This window comes from Myotis lucifugus, unplaced genomic scaffold, assembly GCF_000147115.1.
Source record: "Myotis lucifugus unplaced genomic scaffold, Myoluc2.0 scaffold_23, whole genome shotgun sequence".
Taxonomy (NCBI): domain Eukaryota; kingdom Metazoa; phylum Chordata; class Mammalia; order Chiroptera; family Vespertilionidae; genus Myotis; species Myotis lucifugus.
This window is the reverse complement of record NW_005871071.1, coordinates 8,623,769-8,640,817: the sequence shown is the minus strand read 5'-3', so window position 1 is coordinate 8,640,817 and position 17,049 is coordinate 8,623,769. Positions and strand designations below refer to the sequence as shown.

Genomic DNA, 17,049 nt, shown 5'->3' with positions numbered 1-17,049 from the left:
TTTCCAGGCCGTACCTGCCATCTGGCCCTACTGCCCAGTCTGTGCTTGCCCACGTCAATGCCCTTAATAAGATATTCTCTCTATAAAACAGCCCAGCATGGCTGCCACAGCTCCAAGAAGCTTTCACCCGCGTCCCTGATGGAAATGCTTTCACTACCTCCGCTATATACGCCCTTCCCAAGTTTTAGGGCTTCTTTTGTGGAAAAGATACAAGTTACAAGAGTCAAGGACTTTCCAAAGCCCCACGATTGACAATGAAACTGGAAGGCCTTGGATATCCCCCTCTTGGTGCATTTTTCAAAAGCCCACCCTTGTCCATAGAACATGCACAACTCATCATTTCTGAGCCATTGCTAAGTTCTGGGTGCTGAATAGCAAAACACAGCATGCAAACATGGTCCCTGGCCTGTGTGAGTTTGCATTCTGAGAAGTCCCTGGGAAGCATACAGCCTGCATCAGCTGAAAAGTACTTATGAGCCCTACTTTTTTTTTATTGATTTAAAAGGAGAGTAAGAGAGAGGGAGAGAGATGTCAATTTGTTGTTCCACTTACTTATGCATTCATTGGTTGATTCTTGTACGTGCTCTGATCGGTGATAGAACCCGCAACCTTGGTGTATTAGGACACCACTCTAACCAACTGAGCTTATAGGGCTTACTGCCAGGGCAACTATAAGCTCTACTTTTCTCAGAGCTGCCCTCCCCTGGCAGCTTAGATGCCACTGCATGTGGTTCACCTTGTAGCTAGGTCCCGTAGCATGGCCGTGATGCATCCTTACCTTCCCAGCTTTGCATGTTTGCTCTGGTTCTTCTCAGCCAGAATGTCTTCCTCACCCACTTTCAGCACCTACTCAGGTTCCCTTCCTTCTGCTCCAAACGACTGCCCTCCCACTCCTCTGAACTTTTTTCAGGAACTGTAATGTAGCGCCACATAATTTAGCTCTCCCTCATATGGCCCAGAAGTGTGACACTTAGTGGCTTTGGGGTTTGTGGCAGGGAGAGAGGTAGGTGGCAGCCAAAGGTATTCTCTCTCCTTCCATCAGGGCAGGTTGTTTCTGGGACACAGCTACCCAGTCACTCCATTTCCCAAGAAAACTATGGTCCATGAAGGGAAAGTGATCTGTAGTGCGCCTGGAGGGGGTTGTTACAGTATCTCCCGTGCCGTCATCACTCATCTCCCTCTTCATCTACAAGCTTGGAAGCCAGGCATTGGGATAGCACAGCTTCAGGGGAAGGGGCCTGGATTCCCGAGTTTTCACCTGGACCATAACCTCCCGGGAGAGCCAACCAGGAACACCTGTAGACTTCAGGCAGGAAATAAACTTTTATTAGACTGAACCACTGAGATCTTCCCTGACTAAAACAGAGTTAGATAATTTAGGACTGGATCCATCTCTGCCACTTGTTAGCTGTGTGATGTTGGGATGATCACACCCTCCCTGGGCCTCCGACTCTCCATTGATGAGAAGGGGTTAACAGTACCTAACTCTGCAGAATGGGTATGAGACATAAGATAAGTCTGAAGTTCATGGGACATTGTAGAAACCACGTTTTCTCTGTAATGTGTGTGTGTGTGTGTGTGTGTGTGTGTGTATGTGTGTGTACAAGCACTCTCATGCAGTGGCTTCATGTGTGTTCATCTTGTCACTGGATTTTAAATCCCTTGCATAGTGCTTTAATGTCGCAGACCCCTTCTGCATTTGCCATAAAGCTTAGCACAGTGCAAAACACAGAGAAGGTCTCAATAAATATTTACTAAAAGCCTAACTATCTTGGTTTAAAACAAGCAAAACTAACTTCCTTTGCCACCTGTTTGATGATCTCCCCTCTTGGGCCACCACCACCCACCCCATCACACAGCTCCCTTCATTCTCTTCCTCCAAGACCCTCTCCTGCTGGTCCAGTTCCCTCTGCTTCCCACCCCACTACCTTGTAAAATGTATTTTTGTGTAAACTTGTTACTCAGTCAGTGAGTAAATGGGTGTATCTATTTGGATCAAAGTCCTTTTGTGGTTTGTAACCAATGGAGCAGAAGCCAGACAGGGAAGGGAGGGGCGGGTTATTGAGGTCTTTGGGAACAGACTGTGAGGGAACCATGCTGGAGGTGGCCTTGCTTCATATTTTATAAACAAGCTATAGACACGAGATGTATGATGACATCTCTAAGTTGGGAGGTGTTGCTAAAGCATTTCGGCCCAGGATAAAATATTAAGTTGATGAGGATCAACCATCTCATCAGGTTGGTATGTTGAGTCTTTGGGAATTATGTCAATGTGTTTTTAAAAAGTGGACACATTTTTAAAGTATAAGAGCAATGAAGGAATAATGGATTATCTCAAGTCAGTTTAGCTTATTTAAAAAATATCACACAGAATCTGTTCTCCACTATTGAAGAGGTAGTTGAAGTTCCTTTCAAGTCTGATAGTGTTTGACATGCTTTTTACATATAAATATAATTTCTAACCTCTTCTGACAAATATTCTGATGATATTAGATAAAGAATAAATACCCATTAGGAGGCAAACATTTTTTGAGACTCCATTTGATTGAAATGGATGTCTTTCTTTATAGTCCGCATAGGATATTTATTACATGCATTGAATGTAATAAAACACTTAAACTTATTTGGAATTGGAATTATTTTTTTATATCACATCCTTTTTGTCCTCTGTAATCAGATAGTCCTTCACACATGAAGTACGTGGAAATGCAGTTGAGCATGCTTATTCAAAATATATTTTAAAGTTCCTTTTTCTGACTCTCATATTGGCAACAACATCCCACTTTTCTGTAGTTCTTGTTTCATCTTCAGTTTTTCTTTTTCTTTTTTTTTTAAATACTTTATTGATTTTTTACAGAGAGGAAGGAAGAGGGATAGAGAGTTAGAAACATTGATGAGAGAGAAACATCAATCAGCTGCCTCCTGCACACCCCCAACCGGGGACGTGCCCACAACCAAGGTACATGCCCTTGACCGGAATCGAACCTGGGACCCTTCAGTCCGCAGGCCGATGCTCCATCCACCGAGCCAAACCGGTCAGGGCGTTCAGTTTTCTTTTGTGGTTTTCTGAACAACAACAAAAAAACTCCTTGGAAGGCATATTAGAGGCTTAAATTTTAGGTAACAGAGCGCAGCGCCATTCCTGGCAAATGCACTATATCATTCCAGTGTCGCAAGGCCCAGTGACAGAACCTGGAGTCAGGTTAGGGGCTGGGTGGTGGCCTGGACCCGTATCCCACCGTATTAACTTGCACACTCTTAGCAGAAACTGATACTTTCTGGAAAAGTTAATTTCCATTTTTACTTCAGAGAACTATCACTTCAGAAGAACGAATTTACCTTTTCCAGTTTTGTAAGGTTGTATGAGGAAATTTGAGTTAATTGGACCATAGTTCTGTTTTAGATATTTTTAGGGGGCTTCCACAATGTTTTCCTATAAACAGACTTCACATTAGAGATGTTGGTTCCCTGAGACTGAGAACTACCCAATCTGGAGGCAAAAATTACAATCTTGCCGAAAGGCTAGTGCACATGACAGTGATAGGGTAGGTCAATGAATCTAGGCAACCACCTGGTGACATCCACACCTCACTGCAGCTTGATTGCTCCCTACTGATGCTGCACCCCAAACTCCAATGAAAAGACACAGTTTGCAGAGTCAGAAAATGTCAAGGTTCATGTGATAATCCAATGTCATATAGACCAGCAGTGTTAGCAGTGGTGGAATGCATCTCAGAACTATGGGGTGAATTTCCCCAGCGGCTGTTCACAACGGGCCTGAGACTAAGAGCAGGGGTTTCAGCCTTGGCTGCAAACTGGAGTCCCCTGGAGAGCTCTCAACACCAACCGTGGCTAGGCCTCAACTCCAGAGATTCTAAATCAATGAGTCAGAGGAGCAGCCCAGACACCAGGGTTTTCAAAAGTTCCCTGAGTCATTCTAATGTGGTGCTAAGGTTCATGTGGAGTCTTTGTAGTGAAAAAAGTGGCTCTATATGAACTACCCTAATACAATGACTCTAGACAGCCTGGACAAATATGCATATGTATAAATCCTATCTAATAGAAGAGTAATATGCAAATTAACCGTCACTTCACGATAAAGATGGAGGCGCCCACAGCCAATAAGGAGGGAATATGCAAATTAATGTGACAAGGCGAGAGGCGGAAGGCTGCTCTAGGCAGAGCCAAGGCGGTGCTGGCAGCCAGGGGAAGGAAGGCCTATTCTTTTTTTTTTTTTTAAATATATTTTATTGATTTTTTACAGAGAGAAAGGGAGAGAGATAGAGAGTCAGAAACATTGATGAGAGAGAAACACCAATCAGCTGCCTCCTGCACATCTCCTACTGGGGCTGTGCCCGCAACCAAGGTACATGCCCTTGACCGGAATTGAACCTGGGACCTTTCAGTCCGCAGGCCGACGCTCTATCCACTGAGCCAAACCGGTTTCGGCAGGAAGGCCTATTCTTACACAAATCTTCATGCATTGGGCCTCTAGTATATATACAAATGTATAAATATAACAGATATATAACAAATAATTTTAAAATATCAGTGGCTAATGCAATAATGTTTATTCCTTGTGAGTGTGGATGATTGACTTGAGAGAGAGAGACAGAGAAACATTGATTTGTTGGCCCACCCATTTATGCATTCATGGTTGATTTCTACATGTGCCCTGACTGGGGATCAAACAGGAAACCTTGGCATATGGGGGCAACACTCTAACCAGCTGAGCTACCCGGCCAGGGCAATGTATTTTTTTGCTAGACCTGGAAATGGCGTACAGCACTTCTCCTGACATATCAATGGTTAGAATCCATTACCCGACCACAGCCTAACTGCAGAGGAAGTTAGGGAATGTCCTTTTATGGGCCTGAGAGTGAAAAGTAGGGTCAGTGAGCATCTAGTCAGTTTCTGCCTTATGTTAATACTATGAAAATATTTATAACTTCATCATTTGGCATGTGTTTATAACACCCTTATTTAAGAACCATGGGCTTAGGGTTTGTGTCAACATTTAAAATTAACTTTATACATTATATTTCTCTTACATTTGTAGAATCAATGAAACTCTAAAGGACCTTTCAGTTGTAATTTCAATAAAAATTGTTTTGGAGGCAGTGAGTAGAGACCCCAGGCTCTCCAGCTCTGCTTTAACCCAAGCAGCTCTGCTTATATTTTATATGTTAGATTTAATTAGGGTAAGTTTCATTTAAACACAGGAATCTAACTCTAAAAGTGCATTCACTGCTGAAAATTGCCATGTTTCAGCACTATGTGCGGTAGAAGGCTGATTCTAATTTTGATGATTCATAAAGATCTAGACATGGGTCTTTTAGATGTCAAAGGTGAATCTACTCCAGAGCCATATCTTGCCCCTGTCTCCTAGGACGGTGGGATGTGAGGACACCTAACCCTGCCTCCTCCTTCAGAAGCCTGCCAAGTCTAATCATGTTCCCACCAAATATACAACTAGGAGAGACTGCTCGGCACCCCCTTGTTTTAAAGTTCCTGTAGGGCAGGAACCTGGCTTCTTTCACCTTTGTCCTTAGTGCTTCATGCAGGTGGCGCAAGGAAAGTGCGCAAAAAATATTTGTTGAGGAAAACAAAGAAACGGGAGGAGAGGAAGAGGTCACACAATAGAGAGAAGAAATGGTTTGCTCTTCTGTATGGGTTTTTCCTATTTTCACTTATATTTTTACTTCTTCCAATCTCAATCGTAGATCCATTCAACACATAGTCAGTGCCTACTGTGTGCCAGGCCCTGAACTGGGCAATGGAGCTATGAGGACAAAGCAGATTCTTGTCACCTGAGCTCTCAAATGACACCGAGGAGGCAGCAGTGACAAGCATTTACCGGGGGAAGAAGGGGGCTGAGCAAGGTGCGGCCCAATTCTTTCCTTCGTGTTCACTCTGTAGCTGGAAGAGCAGAGAGGAGCCTGGATCTTAACTCACAAGTGTAATTGTAGCTTTACAGGCCCTTTTTTGCTCTCATATATTGTATCTTATTTGTTCTTTGGACATGCACAGTGAAATGAGTAAGTGCTACGTCATCAGAAGGTCTGGGGCTTTTAGTCTCAGTCGTACCTCTTTAAGGAGAGAGACCTTTGGCAAGACACCTGCACTCATGCACAATGCAGATTATAATTACCGAGGATTGAGGTGAGGCTCAGAGGAACACCATTCACAGTGCTTTTTAAACTAGAGGTGTTAGATGTTTAAATATCTACATATCTAGCATCTATCTATCGCAGGCAATACTGATCCCTGGGAGCATCTAGGGAAGGTGTTATCATTAACCCTAAAATACTGATTAGGAAAACAAGACTCAGAAACATCCAGTTGCCCTGTCTGAATAACTTAGGGAATAAGCCCTGGACAGAGCTATCTGACCTCAGATTCCCTGCAGAGTCGGGACTCTGGACTAAGAGCTCCTGGGGACCTCAGGACCCGACTGAACTCTCAGCAAACCTTCTTCTAAGACCAGAAGTCAAAATTCTGTGCACCAAGAATCACAGACCCTGAGGAAATAAGCATCAGCCTTTAAGAATGGTGGCCCCACTTCCATGCCCTTTCCCAGGGGATGTGGGGCCAGTATGGGGGGGGGGTGGGACCCAGTGGGCACGATTGGGAGCCCTGTGCTCCTGGGAAGCTGGCTCTGCAGCGGACGGACTCTTGGGCTCACTGATTACTGTGAAGGACCCACAGGTGAGCCTGCTGTGGTCCATCTACAAACGTGCAGGAAGCAGCGGGCCCTGGAGGAGCTTGTCCCCCTACCTGGGATCACTGGAGTTGGATCACAGGACTGGCCCGGAGAGGTGCAGTGAACATGCTGAAGGGATATAATGAGGAGCAACTGAAGACAGAAAGGCTGAACAACACATGACCATGATTTCATGCAGCAATAAAAATACAGAGACACCAACCCAATCCAGCCTGCCAGGCTTTGAAATCCTGACATGTCAGGGTCCCATTAATCTTTCTGGACAGGTCTGGCCTTTTATCTGGCAGAGCTGTTGGGGGCGCCCAGAGCAGGCTTACCACGCAGACACAACACAGGCCTGTGCCCTCTTTCTCTCAATAGCTGGTGGGCTCCCCGGGATCAGTGATTACCATCAGGATGTTTTCAAATGTCTCTCTTTCCAGGAGAAGCAAAAGCGGAATCATTTAGGTTTGATTTCAGTCTTCCCCCAGAGAGAATTTTAAAAAGGAACCAGACCTATTCTGATTTCTACAACTCGCCGCGCAGCTGCAAAGCCCGCATCAGGTGGGGTATGGACATGACCCAGGACCTGCTGAACAGAGCAGCTGCTTTCTGCTAACCTTTTCTACCTCGGTGCTGCTTAACTTCGAACCTGAGCTAGGATTTCAGAAATACGCTAGCTGACACTATACCCAACCCTTAAGAGGCCAAAGGGAGCAGAGAGAGGTTACTGCTGCATTTATTCATGAAATGGGAAAAGTCACGAGGATCAAAAATAACAATGAGTATTACTTTACATGGAACGAAAATGACAATGGACAGAGAGCATGGAGTTGAGCTACACTGAGTTCGCTCAGTTAAAAAGGATGCACCTTCCACTGTCCAAGGGTAAAAATGAAACTGACATCCATTTGCAGAGGTCATAATTCAGGCTTAAATCAAGGATGCAAAACAGCCCGTGTCCTAAAAGGAGGTTTCTGATTTTGTTTGCCAAAAAAGCCATTTTGGAATCATTAGCAGTTAGCTGAAATAACAGATTCTGTGATATTGCCAGGACCTGCCAAATGTATGTCGGATGTCAAATGCACAAGACCCTCATGTTTACACAGACATTTGTGAGAACGTCAGAACCTTTCATTGAGACCCAACCCTGTAAGTGAACCCAGTCATGGATACACGGAAATTTGCAAAATCAAATTCACAGCCTTCTTGTTTCTAATTCTCAGAAGAATACCGAGAATCCTTTCTTAACAATACATAGTTAGGCTCACATTGGGTCTCACAAGTTTAATGAAGTAAATTAGTTACCCCCCCCTTTTTAAAAACAAAGCATTATTTAAAATTGGCAAGCATTGATCAGACCGTCAAACCTCGGAGGGAAGGTAGGGGAGGGTGGGGGTAAGGGGGAGAGATCAACCAAAGGACTTGTATGCATGCATATAAGCCTAACCAATGGACACAGACAACGGGGGGGGGGGAGAGGGGGAGGGCATGAGTGGGGGGTGGGGGGGCAATGGGAGGATAAGGACACATATGTAATACCTTAATCAATTAAAAAAAATTGGCAAGAGGGAAATAACTGTCATCAGCTATGTATGTGAAAACAAATCTCTCTCCCAGTAATAATCTGCTAGCATTTAAAAACAATGTCCTTAAACCATTTAATAATCACATTTCTAATATATCTCTAAGAATTATAGCTAAATCAGAAAAAAGTACATTCTATGGACAAAGCTGAGGGTGATTTTAAAATCTCTAAGGGTTTATAGGTATATGACTTTTAAGTATATAATATAGTATCAACTTAATTGTCTTTTATTTTGGCTCATCTAATTTACAAACATGATTTCTGAAGGGTAACAGTATTTGTAATGGCAATGTCCAAAGCAATTTTGGCTGAGTAAAGTGCTATTTGTTGAATAAAAATGTAGTTGTTTGTGCAAGTTTAACATTTCACAAGGCCAGCTGAGTTCACTTCAACCCTACTTACAAAGTAATTATTGGCAAATGAAATGGGCTGGGGGTAGAGAAAAGACGTTTTCAAGCTTCTGAGCGATTTACAAAACCAAGTTCTTCAATCATTGAAAGTAAAATTGAAAGGTCACAAACAATTAAAAGGTACAGGTTTAAGTCTTGGGATTAAGATGGTTCCAACAAGAGGAATATTTACAATGGAACAATGAGGAAAATGTTTCGTTACAGTCAGAAACATGGAAAATATGCCGTTGAAAATTGTTGGCTCTGAAATAAATAAAATCCAGACTGAGACTATTAAAAATATCAAAGTGATCTACTATGTGCCAACTCTATTTTCTTCTGTTGTTTGTTAGAAAGAAAATCCGTTATTGAATATAATGCAGTTCTGGTTAAATTACCAAAGACATTTTCCGTATATGCAAACTGTCATTTACCATATGCTATATATTCTTCCCTAATAATTTTAGCACACTTCCATCACAGAGCCATAGGCGCAGAGTAAGAAGGAAATTTTGAGTCATAAATTTAACTTCCTAACCAAGATACAAGTCCTTTCCAAAATAGTTATTCAACTCATCTCTATTGAGCACCTATTCTGAGCAAGGGTTTTGGGATGGCAAAATAAGAGATATGAAAAATACTTTAAAATGTTCAGGTAGCCCTAGCTAGTTTGGCTCAGTGGATAGAGCGTTGGCCTGTGGACTAAAGGGTCCCAGGTTCGATTCTGGTGGGGCGTGCAGGAGGCAGCCGGTCAATGATTCTCTCATCATTGATGCTTCTATCTCTCTCCCTCTCCCTTCCTCTCTGAAATCAATAAAAATATATTAAAAAAATAAATATATATTTTAAAAAATGTTCAGATAGAAGAAAGCATCCTCGTCCATTGGCCAACATTATGCCTAGACTGAAACCATCCAGCTAGTGACAGGGATGTCACCACATTGCAAGGAAACCCATTGTCTCAGAGGGTAGCTCCAGAACAAGGCAGGTAAGTGCTAAACTGAATGGCACTCCCAGTGATCCTGGTTTTATCTCCTGAGACATGCCTGTTCCATCTTCTTTAGCTGTCCGCAGATTTTGAGAGGATTTGTCTGAGGCCTGTACGGTTTCTCCTCCCTTCTTGTGGCAAGCTCATTCACCTTTATTCTCACTACCATTCACCTTCCTGGTATTTTAAAAATCATTTCATATCATTTGAATGAGCTTAATTGTCAACGATTCCATATTGCACTTAAAATAAAACTTCGTTTTCAAATTATGACATTCAGAAAACAAGATTAATAGCCTTCAATTGGATTCAATTTGGAATTATCCCTTTGTAATTAGACTAGTACTAACAACAGATGTTTAGGGGGAAAAGAGGGATGGAACACCTAAGGCTTGCCAACACTGTGTATATATTTGAGGAAAGGGGGCATGATAAATCTTTTGTAATGAAATGCATGTGCTCTAAGACAATGACTAAACTTGAGATTTTTAAAGCACTTAAATCTAGTAGTTTAAGTCACCGGAGTAATTAGGTCATGCTTTAGAAATGATGCTCCCATCTAAATCTCTCACTGGTGAGAAATAACGCTGCTGTCTTTAATGAATTATGAATCAAGAGACTGACTCAAATATGTTAAGTATGCTCATAGTGGTTATACATTTGGCACCTTTAGAAGCTGTAAGTAACAGACCCAGGATAATTCAAATTCAGGAGACTTTATTTAGCCTCCAGAATGGCCCCTCCAATGCCACATCCATGCAAGAACACAAAGTCAAGGGGTACACTAAAAAAAGAAGAGACTGTTTTATTGTGACATTTATGACATGGACCCCTTGTGGACATGAATGACCAAGGGTCATCTTGGCAGACGGCACAGGTGTGATGAAGGATGCACTGGTGATGTTCTGGCTGCTGAGGCTGTTTCTTGGTCCTCCCAGACCTCCATGCACGTGCGGGCCAGTCACAGAAATTTCAATACCACTTGGTGTACACATTTAACAAGTCTTTGGTCTTAATAAGCACCATTACAAACCCTCACGTTAAGGGTATTATTATTCTAGTTTATAAATGTTTCAATGATAAAAATAGCACGATTACAGTATACACACACTTAATTTACATGTAATGTATTATACTCATAACTGAGATAAGCTACTGAACTAACTTTGGTTGATTGAAATTAATGAAGTATTTGAGCTGAATAGTTGGAATTTGGTTTCTAAGTTGTGTAAATATTACAGTGCATTTATGAATCTAGTTTGAGAATTTACTAGCACCAAGTAGATATTAGAAATGGCCAACCTAGTACTTTTATTTGGAGAAGCAAAGTTTTAAAGTCTGAAAAAAAATAGAAGTCCAACAATTGAAAGCACATTCCCGTATGTCTGCTGGAAGGATGGCACGTGAGCGTGGATGGCCAGCCCCCAGTGGAAATACACATCCCAGTTTTCAAGAATCAACACATATGTCAGGGTAGCTTCGCTACACACATGAGAAGCCTGAGAAAGTGGTTGTTTTGAACTAGGATAGTCTCCTGTACCTTGCTTTGGTAATACAAGAATAGTGCTTATTTATAGAAATTGATGTGGTGAAAGATTGTACCTATGATATAAAATTCTGATTGGGGGGAAAATTCAGTTCTACCTATCTATCTTTGGTTTTTAATTATTGGGTCTCTGGATGGTGAATTAATGAAGCAAAATCTGAATTTTCATCTTCAGATTATCACCCAGTTCACCACTGAGGTAGTCTTTGTCATATTTGTCTTCTAGCTGGTTCAGTTCTTTCTTCTTATAAAGTGGAGTGCTGCTGATTTGTAATGAATAGGTTCCAGCCACTGGCTTCTTCTTCGTGAAGTGGAGGTAGCTGATCCCTTCCTTTTGGTTGATTTTAAAGAAGCCGTTTTCATTCCCAGATTCAATCAAGTATCTGTTGTGATTCGTTAGCGTTGTAAGAGCCGGAAGGAGTTCTAGGATTCGGACCTTGTTGCTGATGTGGGAAATATTGAAAGCGAACATGGCTATCTTCTCAGCGTCCCAACTTGCAAGACTCACATTGGCTTCTTTCTCTGGCTGATCCTGAAAAGACACGTGCAGTGTGTTAAATAAACTGTAGAAAGGCACTTGTTTCCCATTATAAAAGAAAATTAACGTGATTCTCACACTGATACAACTTTCTTCTCAGATTGTATAAACTATATTGAAAAAGCATATTCATAAAGCACATTTTTAAAACCACAGGTGTTAAGTTGGCACATATTTATAATATTAAAAATATTACACTTATGTCAAGAAGAAGGTCAGGTTGAAATCACTTGTATTTGTAGGTCTTTTAAGGGGGTGGGCCTCCAAGTGTGGTCCCTGGACCAGCAGCCTCAGCATCACCTGGGAATCTGTTAGGAAGGCAAATTCTTGGTGCCACCCCAGGGGGACGGAATCAGAAGCCCAGGGGGTGTCTCCCAGAAATCCATTTTCACAAGCCTTCGAGATAATTCAGATGCACACTCAAATCTGAGAACCACTGTTTTAATAGAGTATTTTCTTTCTAAAGATTATCTCATTTCCTAAACCACAGCGGATGCATTACAGCACTGATGCTTAAGAAAGAACCAGTCTATTTCAATTTTGTTCACGGATGCAAAACCGTTCCCTCCGAAGGACACACCTATGAACCTACTTCCTGACTCTGATGATCTGCTAATACTCAATGCTTTGCACCTGGCTTCTTGCTTGCCTCTCTGGGACCAGATGTGCTAGATTCTCAGGGCCGGGAGCCAGAGGTCTGGGTGAATATCTGTGCATTTCTGAGTTGACTGAAAGGCTGCGGCAGCCGTAGGCAAAGAAAACCAGGCTGCCTGAGCTCCATGTTGTTCTTGTCTAGAATCCAAGTTCCCTCACACTCCACATGGCTCTTTTCAGGAGAGCAGCCTCTAGCTTCAGAACTTGGCGTCCCTGTGTAGGAAGCACTATGTCACTTCACTATTCTGCCCACTGGCTGTCCTGGTTCAGACCTTGTCCTTTCAGCAGACTCTGGGTGGGTGTTTGACTTTCTTTTTGGCGAGACAGAGGAAATGAGCAAGTATGTGAAAACCTTCGAATGGCCACTCCCTAAAGGCAGCAGGAAAGTCCAGAGAGCCCCACAGACTCTTGTAAAATGCAGCCTAGAGCTCGGGGAATGTCTGGATTTTTTCCCTGGGGAGCCTTTGCTCACTGTGGAGCATCCTTAGAGGAAACCACAGGAACCTGGAAGGCCCTTCTGCACTAGGAGACATCAGGAGCCACCACTCTGTACCCACCTCGATGTGGGAGGCATCTGTTTCATTGGCGCTTCTCCGTTTCCTGCCCCGTTTCGGGTAACCGTTGATCTTACACTCATAACAAGCCTCTGGGGAGAGGGAATTGTCATCCATTTCTCCGCTGGCAGGTGGCTCTGGGCCTCCTCGGCCCATGCCCATTCCAGATACACAGTGCCTGTGGGAGAACGGAAAGGGAGCACAGACATTTGTTATTAGAAGTGGGTCACAGGGAGATGATATGAGAATTCTGGTGAAACCTGGCGACATTCAGCCCTTGACTATATGTCCATTGGGTGATTGGACGGTTCTGAGAATCATATTGAAGTCCTCTGTGGTTGACCTCTTACTCCCGGCTGCTTGGTTTATTGATTTTTCTTCATTCTCTTAGGGCTCTGTTTTGAATATTGATTTGCCCCTTTGTTCCCTAAGCCTAATGTGGCAGGCGATTTGCTGTACTTACATGGGGAAGGGACATGGAGTGTTGTTTTCCTCCTGTCTTGGAAAGACCATGCGATTTGGGAGGTTAAATAAAAGTCTTGTTTTTATGAAATTGGTTCCACGGGAGTGAGAAAAGTATGACATCACTGTTCAGTTCCTTGCCCTCTTCCCAACTAATGGATGCCATCACTGCCACCTCCACTTCCATCACCACCACCACCATCACCACTCTTCATAGCTCCAGCTTTTTAGCAATCTCTCTTATTATTTGACCTCTGACTTTGGCTGAAGCTACTGAAAATAGGAAGAAAGCTCTTAGGTGATACTTGAGGTTGACTTAGAAATAAATTGGGAAGATATGCAACGTATAAAACACATGTATCAGAGCTTGCTCAACTGTGGGAAATTGTTTCAAGTCATTCAAAACCACTAGGGCCATTGGCTCTGACTCATGTGAGGCTGGACAAACAAACCCATTGCCCAAGAGAGAACTAGTTCAGCTGTTTTTCTTTGCCTTTTAGTTATCAAAGCCAGATTATGATCGGAGGCTTGCATGTTTCACAAGTACCTTGTTTTCTTATTCTGCTATTTCATAGGCCACTTGGAATGTACTTAGTAGGCTCCCCTTTCAAAATGTGTTGAAATATCTGAATGACTCAAAAAGAATCTTTATTTTGGGGGCCTGGTCTTATCCCTCTAGTGATTCACAGAGAAACCAAAACTGTATATAAATGGGCACAATGGGTCAAAATGCAGACCATATATTATTTATCTCTTTTTCTGTATTAGCTGGCCTACTCTTCATAACCTATCTTCCTTTATGATGTTAAGATTCAATATAGGCCTTGGCCAGGCAGCTCAGTTGGTTAGAGTGTCATCCCGATACACCAATGTTGCAGGTTCAATCCCTAGTCAGGGCACATACAAGAGTCAACCAGTAAATGCATAAATAAGTGGAACAACAAATCAATGTTTCTCTCTCGCGCTCTCTCTCTCTCTCAATCAATAAAAGAAGATTCAATATACAGATTCCTACCATTTTTTGCAATACTGCCAGAGCCCTTTTCTTCTTTCTTTATCTTGCAAACATGAAATGTGTAGAAATAATAATAATGAATGAAATGATAAATGCTCATCGTGTGTGTGTGTGTGTGTGTGTGTGTACATTCACACAATGATTCCATTATTGACAGGCAAACCCCAAATTTGCAGGCTTTGGTTCCTTTCTCAGGACTCTTTCCCAGGATTTTCATATCCCTGCAACACCACTTACAAGAAGTGTGACTATGAAGCCCCAGTGGCCAGAAGCCAGTGTGGAGTGTCACAATTTTTTGCTAGGAAAATGGCTCTGGCATTAAACTTAAAAAGAATGAGTTTCCTGAGAGCCGACACAGACATGTGGGAATTTGTGTCCCGTGGCTGGCATTCTGTGTGCTTCCCGTCAAGCATTCTTTTGCCTTCAAGTCTACACAGACCCAAAATGAAGTGCTTGCCATTTGTGTCAAGAAATCAAAGGCCACTAAGTTAATAACTTGACAAATACATGTATGTGTATGTTGGGAAATATGTAACTAACTTTGTGTGTGTGGGTGTATATGTGTGTGTGCAGGGGCATATGTGTGTTTGCACAATTAAAGTCTGTGTGTCCCCAATTAAAAAATTAAAGCTTGAGATCCTTCACAGGATAGCCAAAAACTCGACAGACATTCAAGTCTAGACGAACTCGGCAGGGAAAAAGACCTAAATTTTGAAAACTTGCCACCCAATTTAAAACACTGAGTAAAATAAAAAGAGGTCTTCCCTGTCCCAACTCACATACATTCAATGCAGTGAAATATTTTACCTGGAAAATGTAATAACTATTTCAGCTCTCATTTTAATACTCATTTTGGTCATTTTAATGTAAATTTAAGTCTAAAATGTGAAATATACTTTAACACCACACAAAAGGTATCTTTTGGATTTATCCTACTGGGCGTTGGGCAAGATGGCATTTTAAGTTAAGACAGAATACTACTTGCCCAAGAAGAGAGGGAATCAACAATGTGCTACGTGAGCCCAGCTTTGTCACGGGTCAGCCCCCGTATTTCCTGAGAAATGAATCACTTTCCAACAAGATGAGAAATGAATCACTTTCCAACAAGATGCGTAGATCAAGCTGGAGAATGAGATAGACTATTTTGTTTGACTTCTATAAATTTTCAGAACTGTAGATGCCCCCTTTCAAATAAAATAACCTACAGCCTCTATGGAGCTAACTGGAATTAACTCAAGGGTTATAAAATGTATAACTCTGCTCTCTGAGAACAGTTAAATATGCTGGATTACACTATAAATAAGAGAGCTTCCAACCAGGACCGCAAGTAGCAGTGCTTACCCTTGGCCGATCCGGAAGTAACCTGGTGGACAGCCACACAGGTAGCCGCCCTCAGTGTTGGAACAGCCGTAGCTGCAGGGAGCCTGGGAAGAGCCACATTCGTTGATGTCCTGGCATCCTCCGCTGAACTGCTCATACTGGAAGCCGGTGGGACACATGCACTTGTAGCTCCCCAGGGTGTTGTGACAGGAGGCTCCTCCACAGATGTGAGCGCTGAGGCATTCGTTTTCATCTGCAGGAAGAACCAGAAGACAAGGCATATGTGACATCGGCCAGAGGCTTCTATTGAGGAGTCTGGGTCAAGTCACTGGCTGCTGGCCAGCTGGCCCTCGGCCAGGCTCTCAGGAAGCTGAAGCAGGTAGAGGTGTCTGGGATGAGAAAAGAAAAACAAGAGAAAGATATGGAAATGGATGTGGGCTTTTGCCATGTGGTGAACAAATGTGTTCGACAAGGTCAAATGCACCAGGTGGAGGGCAATAGAGCACGGCATTCCGAGGACCGACAGACTCTAATTTCCACTGGAAGCCTACAGTAGTATGTTCATGCACACCCCATGAAGATCGTGGGGCTGGTTCATAGCTAAGGTTCAGGGTTGAGGGTGAGAGGGAAGGAATCACACAGTTCTCTGTGCAACGGTATGACTGTCTCTAAAGCAAAGACCGAGCACATTCCTGGAGGTTGCTTTTCCATCTCCTTTTTTCAGGATGTACGGGGCTGGCAAGGGCTGATACCTGCAAAAAGTGTCTTCCCCCCTTGGCCTTCCTTTTCAAAAATCTGCATTGGCCCCCCCAGCATTTGTGCTGGGGATGAATAGTACCTTTTGGTATGTCCACACCCATCTCTGAATGGGTTCCCCCTTATCCAAACCAGACTCCCCCCGAGAGTCTGGGCTGTGTTAACGCTAAGTATGGCTGGAAGAGATGCGTGCAAACTTCTTGAGAAATAATTCTGGAAAACCCACAAGAGAGACAGATGGTGCAGACCGGCTGCCCACAGGGACCTGCCAAGTCTGATAGTGATAAGCAGAGGGAAAATCTAACTTAAGTCAACAGGAAGGGAGAAAACCTTGAATTTCTCATTATTTCTAATTTATATTTTTTGAAACCTCCAGTATATTTTTGTAGACCTGCTTCTGGAGGGCAGGTTGGAAGCTTTCTGGCAAGACAGTTGTTAATTGCTACAGCTCATGTTTAGACGGATGCTCATTTCAATGCAGGTAGACTGGCCTTCTCCTCACTTAGCAAACACTTCCAATAAAAGGGAGGAGGGAG

At 42.9% G+C, this 17,049-nt stretch overlaps 1 protein-coding gene across 1 annotated transcript in view; it reads right to left on the bottom strand.

Moving 5' to 3' along the window:
- Window positions 1-10,448: 10,448 nt before the first annotated feature.
- FBN1 (fibrillin 1) overlaps window positions 10,449-17,049 on the bottom strand; it is a 236,126-nt gene continuing 229,525 nt past the window's right edge. Inside the window, exons 63-65 of the mRNA XM_006085996.3 lie at window positions 15,779-16,010; window positions 12,964-13,138; window positions 10,449-11,746 (exon numbers count right to left, since the gene is read on the bottom strand). Of these exons, the coding sequence (XP_006086058.1) occupies window positions 11,357-11,746; window positions 12,964-13,138; window positions 15,779-16,010 (797 nt within the window). The 3' untranslated portion in view covers window positions 10,449-11,356. The remainder of the gene's footprint in view (window positions 11,747-12,963; window positions 13,139-15,778; window positions 16,011-17,049) is intronic.